Source organism: Phlebotomus argentipes, unplaced genomic scaffold, assembly GCF_947086385.1.
Source record: "Phlebotomus argentipes unplaced genomic scaffold, Phlebotomus argentipes genome assembly contig_15, whole genome shotgun sequence".
NCBI lineage: Eukaryota > Metazoa > Arthropoda > Insecta > Diptera > Psychodidae > Phlebotomus > Phlebotomus argentipes.
In genome coordinates, this window is record NW_026776181.1 from 1,640,960 (window position 1) to 1,653,207 (window position 12,248).

At 44.4% G+C, this 12,248-nt stretch overlaps 3 protein-coding genes across 5 annotated transcripts; 2 read left to right on the top strand and 1 right to left on the bottom strand.

Moving 5' to 3' along the window:
* Window positions 1-294: 294 nt before the first annotated feature.
* On the bottom strand, window positions 295-3,741 carry LOC132262602 (exosome RNA helicase MTR4). The gene is made up of 3 exons (XM_059761913.1): window positions 3,530-3,741; window positions 839-3,450; window positions 295-772 (listed from the first exon to the last, which is right to left on the bottom strand). Exons 1-3 carry the CDS (start codon window positions 3,637-3,639, stop codon window positions 432-434), a joined length of 3,063 nt encoding a protein of 1,020 aa, XP_059617896.1. The 5' UTR covers window positions 3,640-3,741; the 3' UTR covers window positions 295-431.
* Window positions 3,742-3,824: 83 nt separating this feature from the next.
* Window positions 3,825-4,580, top strand: LOC132262604 (NADH dehydrogenase [ubiquinone] 1 beta subcomplex subunit 6). Its single transcript, XM_059761914.1, has 3 exons — window positions 3,825-4,140; window positions 4,209-4,310; window positions 4,380-4,580. The coding sequence occupies exons 1-3, from the start codon at window positions 3,880-3,882 to the stop codon at window positions 4,518-4,520; spliced, it is 504 nt and encodes a 167-aa protein (XP_059617897.1). The 5' UTR covers window positions 3,825-3,879; the 3' UTR covers window positions 4,521-4,580.
* A 512-nt stretch (window positions 4,581-5,092) lies between these two features.
* LOC132261950 (G1/S-specific cyclin-E) lies at window positions 5,093-10,639 on the top strand. Of its 3 annotated transcripts, XM_059761015.1 has the most exons (7): window positions 5,093-5,254; window positions 6,547-6,695; window positions 7,119-7,188; window positions 8,130-8,780; window positions 8,861-9,330; window positions 9,766-9,991; window positions 10,411-10,639. In XM_059761015.1, exons 2-7 carry the CDS (start codon window positions 6,682-6,684, stop codon window positions 10,618-10,620), a joined length of 1,641 nt encoding a protein of 546 aa, XP_059616998.1. In that variant the 5' UTR covers window positions 5,093-5,254; window positions 6,547-6,681; the 3' UTR covers window positions 10,621-10,639. The 3 variants fall into 3 exon arrangements, with proteins under 3 accessions (XP_059616998.1, XP_059616997.1, XP_059616999.1); XM_059761014.1 differs by lacking the exon at window positions 5,093-5,254 and having other exon boundaries at window positions 5,929-6,695; XM_059761016.1 differs by lacking the exon at window positions 5,093-5,254 and having other exon boundaries at window positions 5,929-6,695; window positions 7,122-7,188.
* Window positions 10,640-12,248: the final 1,609 nt, after the last annotated feature.

Consider the following 12,248-nt stretch of genomic DNA (forward strand, 5'->3'; position numbering starts at 1 on the left):
TCCTGGTGTGCGTGCCTCCGCTCATCCACACGATGGGGATGATTGTGGCGACAACCCCCCGCCGATGACAGTACACAACACTCGCCAGCGGATGTACTAAAAAGTATCGATTTTCCCGTATTCGGGCGCATTCAAGAAGTCACGCGGACGGTTGTATTTTGAATTCGTTTTGAGTCAAATTGAAGGATTTGTTTTATTAAAAATTAAATTCGTGTTACAAATCCTAACACAAATCCCATTGAATCGTCAAATTGTCACAAGAATAAAAATTAAAAATTTCACACACGCAGAGAATAATGAATTATATTATTATTTTTATTCTCACTTGTATTTGCTTCCAAAAATCCTTAACTCTTTTAAATATTCAATTAAAATATTTCAGATATTTCCATACGCTATTCTTGCTGATAATCAAACTAATTTATATACAATTACAGATACAGAGATGCCGCGAAGACGATGTCCCTCTTCAGGAGTCTTATTCCCTCGGAAAACTTATTCTCCAGCCCTGTATCACCGATAGTCTTCGACGCCTGACACATTTGTCTCAGTAACTCCTCCAGACGCCTCATGCATCGTATAATGGAGCCCTCAAACAGTTCTGTTGTCCGGCAAATCTCCAGAAAAGACGATCCTTTGCACCACTGCAAAATAACATCCATCATGGATGTTTTAAAGCGCTCCAAATATGTATCCTCGTCGAGGTCTAATTTGCACTCCACCGACACTTTGGCTATTCTCTTGGCCAAATCATGCATTTGACGCAGGGGTCCTGAAAAAGAGTTCAACATTGTGTGAGCTTATATCGATAATTATAATTTACCTCTTTCTTGCTTACCTGACAACTCCTCGGCGGCTTTTGGCTGCTCTGAAGCCTTCTCATCGCACACAAAGCAGGACAGTAACGCCACGCATTGTGGTGTTGTCAGAGAATTGAAGATTCCATTAAAGATCAACTCTGTGATGAGAAGCTCATCGGCTGAACTCAGTTCGCACGCCACGCGTCCCTTGAACTCAATCACATCGGCCGGCGTGCAGTAACCGAATCGTCTCAGCACTCTCTTCCTGTTCTTCAGCTCATCCATCTGCAGTAGACTTTTGGCCTCCTTCAGCGCATTCTTGGCCGCCTTCAGGTCAGCCTCAATCTGCACTTTCTGCGTGTATTGCGTGTAGAGAGTGTTCAATTCGGGTGCCTCGTGAAGTGGATGACTGAAGAGTCTCTTCTCATACTGATCAATTTGCTCAACAATTGCCACAAACTCCTTCTCCTTGATGTTCATGTCGTTGACAGGATTGAGTAGAGATGGTCCATGGGGAAATCTCTTCTTCACCTCCTGAATAGTCTTCAGCACACTCCGTCGATTGTCTGCCGGTCGTAGATCTTTCGGATACCAGACTCTCAGTGAGCTAATCTTGGCAATGAGAGTGTGCAGAACCGGAACCACTTCAACAGAGCCCTTCTTATTCGATGGACAGGGCTTCGGCAGTGTGTCCTTGGAGTAGTCATCATCCATATAGAGCAGAACATCCACAATGACGATGGTTTTACTAGTCAGAGGATTGACTTTCGACTCCTGCTTCTTGAAGTTCACAATGATACCCCAATCGAACTCATATTCTTCTGTCTGGACTTTCACCATCCGTCCGGGTTGCAAAAATGGCACCAGATACTCAGGCTTCGTGATGAAGCTCCTGAACTTCTCCCCCAACGTGTTCAGATGCATCCGGATGTTGTGATATGACGCCACAACGTGTTCATCCTTCACATGAATACCCTGTAACTCCTTCTGCTTCAGCTCCACCTTCCTGTACAGATCAGGAATGGAGGATTGATTCTGAAACTGGAAAAATGATCTCTCCAGCATGTATTCCGGATTGATTTCCTCCACGCGCAGCAAATTGAGAACCATATTATAGGTCAAGTGGAAAGCCGAATTGATGGGATCCGGCTTTCCCTGGACAATTTGCTTGCCAACAGCCGGTGAAACCTTCTCGTCAATCATCAGGATGACAATTCCCTTGTCGTCAAGTCCTCTGCGCCCAGCACGGCCGGACATTTGAATGTACTCACCGGAAGTCAGCCAGCGAAACTCCTTACCGTCAAATTTCGTTGGCGCCGTGAACAGAACTGTTCTGGCCGGCATATTCAGACCCATGGCGAAGGTCTCCGTGGCAAAGAGTGCCTTCAGTAGGCCCTCGCCAAAGAGAATTTCAATTGTCTCCTTGAGAATGGGCAGCAATCCGCCGTGATGGATGCCTATGCCGCGCCTCAGCAGTGGTAGCACATTTTCCACCTGAGGCAGCTTCCTGTCCTCATCCGAGAGCACATCCATGGCATTGTTGAACACCTCATCGACCAACTTCTTCTCCTCAGCCGTGTTTAAATCGAGTTTAGCCATTTGTAGCGCATAAACCTCGCAGTCCTTCTTGCTGAAGGAGAAAATGATGACCGGCGCGAAGTTCCGCTCCATTATCATCTTCACAATCTTGAAGATATTGGTTCCGCCTGCGCTGTTCGCCTTCACGCCACCCCTACGGCCCTTCTGATCACCCTTGGACGCATCTCCAGCGTTCTGGAGCACTGTCATGGCCACATTGAAGTTCTCCTCCTTGAACTGCCCCTTCTCGTCCACCACCAGATGAATCCCGTCGCCACCGGCCGGGAAGAGGTAGTGCTGTAGAGGCGTTGGACGAAATTCCGTGTACACAACATGGCAGGGCTGCTTGTGGATATGGCACACCCACTCAGCGAACTGCCGGGCATTGGGAATAGTAGCGGAGAGAAACACGTAGTGCACATTGTCAGGTAGGAGAATCAGAGTCTCTTCCCACACTACGCCTCTCTCCTTGTCCCTCATGTAGTGGATCTCATCGAAAATCACCCAGCCCACCTCTCGCATGATCTCCGAGCCCCTGTACAGCATATTCCGGAGAATCTCAGTGGTCATAATGAGGCACGAGGCGGAGGGATTTATCGTAACGTCTCCAGTCACGATTCCCACATCTTTAAACTCCTCCTGGAACTCTCTGTACTTCTGATTCGACAACGCCTTGATGGGAGTTGTGTAAATAACTCTCTGCTTGGCCGCCAGTGATCTGGCGATGGCATACTCAGCCACTACAGTCTTTCCGGCGGATGTATGAGCAGACACGAGGACGCTCTGGTTATTCTCAATGCACAAAATCGCTTCCTTCTGGAATGGATCCAGTACAAAAGAGTACTCCTTCGCCGGTGGACCCGTCAGGGGCTCTAGTGGAATGTACTCCTGTCCCGGGTACACAGCCACTTCATGTGTGCATGCCTCCGGAGAGTCAATCACATGAATTGTGATTCGAGACTCTAAAACTTCCAAACTAATGTCATCTAGCACAGATTCCGTATGGACTTTTTTCGACGTGGGACCACTCTCTGATTCCTCCTCCACGGGGCGCTTCTGACCTGAAGTATTTCTTGTGAATGCGAGAAAAACCATTAAAATATATTCCGGAATCACAAATGAGGTTATGGCACATGTGCGGGAATACTCACTCTGTCAAAGTTTCCTCTTCCGCCTCATCGTTTACCACCATAGGCACCTGCTCAGTACTCAGAGCTTGGTTCTCCTCGAAGCATTCAAATAATTCGTCAATTTCAGCCATTTCTTCATGAAATGCAAAATAAACAGCATTCACAAACACTCTCTTAGAAAACCACGGGCGATCACTGGCACGATAGATCGCGCTGCCCCCACACAGCTCAACTAGTAAACTATTCCCGAGCTTTTTCGCCGTCGTGTCCCGATCGGCTTGCGAACCCGCCCGAGCGCGTGGAAACGTCAAGTGAAGGAAACACAGAAGAAAAATAGTGAATTTTTCTCTAATTCCCTGTAATTTTCCACCATGGCGAGCAAGGGACCCGCTTCTGAGACGGCGGGCGTGAAGCCCATGGCAATTGCGGGGCGGCTAGTGAGAGAACGCGAGCGTCTCTTCGGTATGACCGATGCCGAGCGAGCCTGGAGAAAGCAGTGGCTCAAGGATCAAATTCTCGCTCCCCATGAGCCAGTCCATGTGCCGCAATACCACCAAGAGCTGACTAATCCCATTCGCCGCTTCTACCAGTGGCCACTTAACAAATTGTGGGAGAAACTGACGCCTGCACTGGTAGTTGCATTACATAATTCACATAACCTCTTTCCGGGAGATTCTGATTGGAACTCTTCTGCTTTTAGGGCCATTACCGCGCCTACACTATTCGGTTCTGGGCAGGGAAGGGGCTGATGACGTTGACAGCACTCTACCTTGGCTTCTACTACTTCAAATACAATCAAAATGTAAGAAATTCTGGAATCTCAAGTAGAAATCCTATGCTGATTTATGCCTTTCGTGCATTTCTCAATTAGGATTGGACCAGGAAAGGAGGCTGGCGTGTCATTGAGTCTCGTAAAGCTGTTGTTCCTGGCGATCCTGGCTATCCAGCTGTGTCAGACCGGACAAAACCCGCAGATTACGCCTCTCGTGGATTCAAGGAGTCCCCGATATAAAGGATTCATTGTCAGGACTTTCCTGGCTGAGAATCAATGAATAGATTACTTGTACATTGAGCCAATGTTTTATCAATACTTAAAGACTGCCAAGCAATATGAGGAAGTGTGGGTCAGCGACCGTAACATTTAATTTATGCGATAAAAGTGCAAGGTCAGCGGAATCCAATTGCCACGGCGAGAGTTTTAAAGCAACTCCGCACAATTCAGTGTCTCTGGCCCCGCAAGCATCCGGAAAGGTTCTTGCAGTGACGCAAGGATTTCAGGCGGCAGTTAAAGGTCTCTCAACGGTCTTGAAAAGGCAGCATCTGGCGCTTTCCTTACGACACGAAGAAGAGGTATTGCCGAGAAGTCGCATTGTTTTCTCAAAGGGTCTTCTCTGCGAAGGGATGCGGTGAATGAGAGGGGAATAGCCCAAACGTGAGTAGACTGAGCGAGAGGGCGATATGAGAAGAGAAACGATCGCAATCAGCTGACGCCGACGACAGCTGCGAAGTTTACAAATGGCCGCCAAGAGGCCGAGCATTGCCGATTTAGTGGCGCTTTGGAGGGGAGCTTTTCCAGTTGTCAGTGTAGAGTTTGTTTGGAAGTTTCGCGCAAACTTTCGCTCCGTTTTTGATGTGAAATGCTTATTGAAATTGCGCGAAAAAGTGCCCCAAAATAGTCTGCAGTGTGAATTTTCATAAGTGCGGCGTGAGCTGCGTGGCATGGTGACTCTGAATTTGCTCGTACAGGTAAAAAGTCGCTTCGCCGAGTGCTTGCAGTGGCAGTGGCAAAATGCTAACCTTCAAATGCTTCACCGCGTGCAGCAATTCTCTGTTTATTGTGGCAATTAACATATTTCTCCAGCGGTATCACTCTCTACGGCATCTCACGGATCTGGGGAGTCAGATGAGATAATATGCGGGTCGGCGGGGGCTGTGGTTGGCGGCGCAGAGCCCCAGAAATACATGACGCCATGAGTGTGTTGTGGCGATAGTTACTCTACCCGCGCGCGTATATCGTGGAAATTCGAGGGAAAGCGCCCCAGTGTGTGGAAATTGTGACGCCGCGGGAGGCGGGAAAAGTGTCGCTGAGTCTCCCCATGGCGCTCCGCGAGAGCTTTTTTGGCGGAAAATCGGATGAGGAAATGACTTGGCTGTCAAAAGGAATTTTTTTGATGCTTCGACGTGTCAAGCTTCAATGGGGGTTGGCTTTTGGCGCAAAAAGCCTCACTTCGCGGTCAATTTTCCGGGATTTTGCGGATTTTCCGTGTGAAAAAGGGTGCGGGGTGGCGTGGAGTGTGTTCCCGTGGACATTTTTGGTGGATTTTGAGGTTCATCCAGACAATAACGGGGTATATATCTTACCCGCCAAAAAGCCCATCTTCGCCTTCTCATCCCAGTCGGTTTTTGATAGATCTTCCAATGGCGACATAGGAACGTGTTGAACAAGTGACACTTTTCGCCGGTTTTCAGTGCTATTTTATGGGAAAAATACCCAGTGGATTTTCGTGAAAATACGCTCAAAGTATTGTTTGGGGCTCAGCTCGTCTGGGGAGTGTGGAAATTCCGGTGTGGTGCTTCTGATTGAGGTGTGAGAGGTGGTTGAAAATTTGCTTGAATTCGTGCTCCGGTGGCAGCCATTTCCGGAGAGATCATTCACACTCTCAGTGGCGAAAAAAAATTCTCAGAAGCGCTCTCTGGCTAGAAAAGGACACCCAGGGGTGGCGATTCAGTGTTGGAATTTCAACAACCCTCAGGTCACAAACACAACCGAGGCGCAATCTAGAGCGAAGGGGAATTTCCGTGCAGCCAAAGAGAGAAGAGGCAAAAAAGGGACGCCGAGTGAATTCCCTCGCTTACAGAGTTCCCTTCTTTGTGACTGTCGATCAGTGCCTTGTGGAATCTCGGGCTTGCCTTGCCACATAGTGAGAGAGGGAGAGTGATTGCCGACTGCAGAGGAGTCCTGTTGTGCATGATAAGGGCGGCGCCCCCAAAGGAGCATTGCGCCATTTAACCATCTTCTGTGCTTTGTGCCCTTGCAGTTGCGCGTGATCTTTTGCCGCTTTTCTGTGTCTTAAGAGTGTTCCGTGGCCCTAAATCATCGCGGAGTCGCTGCATAGAAGTCAGGGCGTGAGTGTGCGGAGCTCTAGAGCACCCCACGCGGCAGCTGCCAAGATATGGAGAGTCATAGGTGAGTTCTGGCCGCCCAACTGCACATACGATCGACATGCGATCGAAATTAGGGGGAAATTCAACTATTCCGCTTAACAGTTAAGAATGTTAAATATCTTATCACACTTTGTGGTTATACTTTTTTTATTGTATTTGCATGAAAGTGTACAATTTCTCATTCATTCCCATCTCTCTTTCTCGATGAGAGGGGAGAGGTGAAAAGAGAGAGAGTGCGAGAAAGAGAGAGAGCGTCTCTGAGAAGAGGCTCACGCATTTTCGTGTAGTGTGTGTGCTTGTAAGGCTTCTGCAACCCCGAAAAGACCCTCTTTTTCGTTTTACACATCAATAATTCTCCATGAAGGCAAAAAGTTTTGTGGTATTTGAGTTTTAACTGTGACATTTCTTTCTTTCTCCCCCTTTTCTCGCCTATTCGGCATTTTAGCAGTCCCGAGGATGTGGCTCGAAAGGTGGTGGCTGTAAAGAGAAAACGAAGAAGTACAACAGACGGCAAAGTAAGTACCGATCGCATACCATTACCCTCTTCTTCTCCCCTTTTTCTTCTGCTACTGAAAAATTGAATATCGTAGAAGATATACATACATACATATACCGGCAATTAGATAGCCAGGAGGTTTAGGGCTGAAATCAAAAAACCTTATTGGCCGATATTCACCATAGCGACCAATAAAATCGTGGAAAAGCGTATACAAAGTGGCGAAAATACACGAAGTGTGTGGAAAAATGTGTTCGGCTAAATTGCGCGCCAAAAGTCAAGTGAAGCCATGCTTGATATAAGCATCCATTCGAATGCTAAGATTGAAGGAAAAAAGAGAACCTTGTGTAAAAATCATGTTTTACAGCTGCTTTACGGTTTTGAGGTGCTCTTTAAATCCTCAATATGGTGGCCATTTAAAAGGCTGCAAGGGTTGTTTTTACCTGTCCCTCGAAGGTTATCGGTTTGTTCTCTATGTATTGTCTCAAGCTCAACAATAGTTTGCGAGGTTTCTTTCCATGTTTCTTATGCAGTTTCTTGTTTACGAAGGGAAATCTTGAAATAGGGGCTCTACGGGTTCTGCTGTATATCCATAATATATAATAGTTAGGAAAGGGAGGGAGATGTTACATTTTCTCTGTCTATTTCGAGAATGTTTTGTGACTTCAAAGTTTATTTTTTAAAGAAGATGTCGGGTTCGATTTAGAGTCTTTTTGCATTGGGATTGGCCTGTTTCTGCTTGAAGCCTAATTATTCAGGATAATGACATGAAATTATAAGAAATATCAATTATTTTAAGAGGAATTTACAAGGGTTTTTACAAGTGCATTTAACAATAAATTATTTCGTCCTGTGCAGAGTAGTGCTTAGGGAACATGTGCATTTAATTTAATTTATATCGTCGTTATTAGTTTAGTAGGCAATTTTAGCTTCTTTTTTATTGCAAAATACGATTTTCAGAATGCCGAATACTGCCGGCCGGCGAAGCAACGGAGGGACCGAGACCCACTGTCGCCCTTCGAGTCAGTTGGCAGTTGCAATTGCTCGGACACGACGTCCAGCTCCTCGCCTGCGATGTCTGATGTGTACAGCACTAGTGTGGAGTGCAGTCTCTCTAGTCCGGCCTCGGTGGCCAACACGCTCAGTCCGTCGGGCAGTGAGGATGTGGAGAATGCCGGGGAAGTGTCTGCGGACGTGTGGGCGGGCGAGCAGACGCCGCACGCGCGCAAGAAGCTGAAGACGCAGAGGGTGGAGGAGAGTCCGGCGCAGAGCGGAAGCTACTACACGGCGCCAAGTGTGGAGCGAAAGTGTCCGCTGCCGGAGTTCTCATGGGCGAGTGGCACGGCGCTGTGGCGAAACATGATCAACAAGGATAAGCACGACTGGCTGGAGAGGGAACCCAACATGTTGAACAAGCATCCGGGACTGATGCCACGGATGCGGGCAATTCTGCTTGACTGGCTGATCGAGGTGTGCGATGTCCACAAGCTCAAGAGGGAGACATATTCCTTGGCCATGGACTACATCGATCGCTATCTCTCGCGAAACACAGCTGTGTCCAAGACGAGGTTACAGCTAGTCGGTGTGACGTGTCTGTTTGTGGCCGCAAAGGTGAATTTGCGATGAACATTCTCCTTTTTATTTTTAATCTTGTGAGGAGGCAAATATTAACATGGCGCGTGCTTTTACAGGTTGAGGAAATCTACCCGCCCAAGATTGGAGAATTTGCCTACGTGACTGATGGTGCGTGCAGTGAGAGTGACATTCTTCAGCAGGAGCTTCTTCTTCTGCAGTCTCTGGATTGGAATATGAGTACAGTGACTGTGATGGGATGGCTAACCATCTACATGCAGATTCATGTGACAGATCCATCAAAGCTGTGGAAGAAGACACCTGCCGTTCGTCCATGCACGGCACCATCGTCAATGCTGCAGGTAAATCCGGAAGCGGTGGCCTCGCTCCTCACTCCGGACAAGTGCACTCCCGTGAAGGAGCTGGTAATTGCAGAGACGACGGACGATGCCTTCGTATATCCGCAGTTTTCTGGCATGGAGTACACGCACACTTGCCAACTGCTGGATCTCTGCTCGCTGGACATGGGCATCCTCAACTTTCCCTACTCAGTCGTCGCCTCGGCGGCCATTAGTCATGTTTATAGCAAGTAAGTGTGCTCTCTTCTGCTAATGGCAATGATGTAATGGAATTAATTTTGAAAATCTCTGGCAATGCTTTCAAAAGACGGAATGATGGTGGGAGTTTTGGGTGAAAAACAATGGTAAATGAATAATTTTTCTGTAGACACAAATATTATCATAACATCTTGAAAAAGAAAAAGCTACATTGATTAGATGAGAATGATTTTTTTCGCACACTTTACGTGATTATCTCTATATATGGTTCATGGTTAATCGTGATCTCATGATAATCTCCCCTTTATCGCTCTTCAGTATAAAGAATATGTGGTTTTCGTAACTTGAAAAGTGCCTGTAAAATGGGGCGTTTTTTTTATTTTCAATACTATCACAAAATGATCTTAGAAAATCAACTCTACCAAATGTTCTTTTTTTCTTTTCCTCTCTCAAACAATCAACACCAGGAAAGTCGCCACGCGAGTGTCTGGCTTGGAATGGGAAGATATTGAAGCATGTGCTAAATGGATGGAGCCTTTCTTCAAAGTGATCAGTGACGATCCGAGTACAATTTTCCATCTGGAGCAGAGCGAAACGTTGCCAGTGTCATATGGCGTTGGACATTTCTGCCCAAATGCCAACACAGATGAATCTTACAAGATTCAGACGCACACAATATCGCTGGAGATGTTTGTAAGTAATATTTCACTCTTGAGTTCAACAACATTGTTTTGATAGATTCGCCTCCATCGATAAGAAAAATGCTGTTTTTTTTGGCACACTGTGGCGCATAGAAAATAGAATTCATAGAAAGTCTTTCATCTATCTCTTAATTTAAGAGATGCGCACAAGTATTTGAATGCTTGATTGATCATGGAATTCCATACTAAATGTGTGATATTTTGGCTATGAATGAAGCCCGCGCGCCTGAAATAGCAGAGAGAAATCCAAATTCCATACCTGACCAGTTTATTGTGAGGTTCGATGACCTTTTTCTCGCGTCGAAATTGGAGTGTTTCGCGCTTTTTGTGTGCGCGCGCGTTTCTTCACACTTTCCCGCGACACGGTTTTCTCTATGAGTTGCTACAATTTGTCGGCTTTTTCCTTTTCAGGATAAAGTCATTCAGCGACGCGAGGAGGAGGCGCGAATGCTTGAGCAGCAACAACTGATGATGGAGCGACATGTGGCGGTCAATCAAGAGGCCTCGCCGGCCGTGCTGTCAGACTCCTGTCCTGTTGGCCTCCTAACGCCGCCGGCGTCCAACAGGAAGAGCCTGGATGTACAACTGGATTCGGAGAGCAAAGACACGCGCAAGACTTAACGCGCATTGTCTGGTGAAAGTAATGATTATACTCAGAATCTTCATGTGAGTTTGACATAAAAGAATTCACAATTAAATCAATATAATTGGTAATCAGAAGAGAATTTAACGGCGAGAATATTGTCCAGTGCCATTTTCTATCTAATCCTCTCACGGTATTTTGTATGGGTCGCCTTTATTCCTTGTTCTTTTTTCCTAAGACTTTCCTTATTGAATTTTATATAATTATAGTTTTTGTGTCACGTTATTATATTAAATGTGAGAGTGATGATATTTTTTTTTTGAATTTTTGAAAAGGCATGAAGAAATGTGAGAAAGTTCTTTAATATACATTTTTAAAAAGTGGCATTTTTAATGTTATAGAGAAAAATATTTAAATAATGTATTAATATGAATATAAGAAAAGGGAAGAAGAAATATTAACAATCTGGAAAGAATGTCCTTTGGAAACGCTTGTAGTTTATAAGTACTTTTTAGTTAGCAATATTATTCTAAAGAAATGATTGAAAGTAAATATAATATAATACTTTATATATTTTAGCATAAAACTGAGCTAATAGTAAATAGAGGAAAGTTGGTTTAGTGTGATTTTCATTACTAAATCCTCTATTTTTAGGATCATTTTATTTGTAGATTTAGGAAGATTTATAATTAAAAGAAGTGAGAAAAAGAGATGTAATAAAAGTTTATGATTATATTGCTCAAATAAGAAAGAATTAACATATCATTTAACAACAAATTCAGAACATGATTATAAATATTCCCAAATTACTGGATATAAAACGCGATGAAAAATATTATTACCTTTTTTGGTAAATACAATGTGATAGTTAAATTGATAATAATAGAAATCGCTAATCACAATAAAATATTCATTCATTTTAGGAGTTGTCAAATATGTCTACTTAAGTATGCTTTCAAGAATATCTGAAGAGCACATATTTTAAAAGAAAATTTTGTTTTTGCGCGTCAAGAGTTATAATCTTAAATAAATGATCCTTTTCTTGAAGATTTCTTTTTCACAAAAGATGCAATAATTTGTTATTTTTTTTTAGTTAAACTTGCATTTATAAAAAGTGTAGAGATTCCTTGAGAGATTCTCGTTTGATAGGCAGATATTAAAAGAATATAATTGAAACTTACCTGCAATTCACAATTTCTTTGAAGAGTAAAGGAATCTATAAAAAAAGATGCATTTAACGCACGATTTATCAATGAAAGTGTTGTAAATATGGATGTAGTGTGAAATTGTAGTGTTGACGGGGAAAAGCATGCAAAAATGTATCCGTAATTCAATGTACAGTGAATGGTCGTGTAAATAAGTTTATTGCGACACAGCGAGTACATTTTTACAAACATTTAATGCGCGCGCGAGATAATGAAGAAGCAAAGTAGCACATGGACGATCACAAATACATACAGAACAAAACGAACAGAAGAAACTATTCTCTGCACACAGCAAAACAAAATTGGTCATTACATTTTCTCTATGATTTTGCAATGTAAAAATAAAATACATTTATAGGCTCATTAACAGTCATACAAGAGCGAAACTTACAAAATAAGGTGACGATGTGTGAAGATCTTATAAAATACGCTTAATCAACTATGCTTCTTGTCTCTCCTCA

Bases quoted from the DNA above. Each gene is read 5' to 3' on its own strand.
- LOC132262602 (XM_059761913.1), bottom strand. From the start codon at position 3,639: ATGGCTGAAATTGACGAATTATTTGAATGCTTCGAGGAGAACCAAGCT. The intron at 3,451-3,529 runs GTGAGTATTCCC...CGCATTCACAAG, and splicing joins GAAGAGGAAACTTTGACAGA to AAATACTTCAGGTCAGAAGC. The intron at 773-838 runs GTAAGCAAGAAA...ACTCTTTTTCAG, and splicing joins AGCCGCCGAGGAGTTGTCAG to GACCCCTGCGTCAAATGCAT.
- LOC132262604 (XM_059761914.1), top strand. From the start codon at position 3,880: ATGGCGAGCAAGGGACCCGCTTCTGAGACGGCGGGCGTGAAGCCCATG. The intron at 4,141-4,208 runs GTAGTTGCATTA...TTCTGCTTTTAG, and splicing joins AGAAACTGACGCCTGCACTG to GGCCATTACCGCGCCTACAC. The intron at 4,311-4,379 runs GTAAGAAATTCT...TTTCTCAATTAG, and splicing joins ACTTCAAATACAATCAAAAT to GATTGGACCAGGAAAGGAGG.
- LOC132261950 (XM_059761015.1), top strand. The intron at 8,781-8,860 runs GTGAATTTGCGA...GTGCTTTTACAG, and splicing joins GTCTGTTTGTGGCCGCAAAG to GTTGAGGAAATCTACCCGCC. The intron at 9,331-9,765 runs GTAAGTGTGCTC...AATCAACACCAG, and splicing joins ATTAGTCATGTTTATAGCAA to GAAAGTCGCCACGCGAGTGT.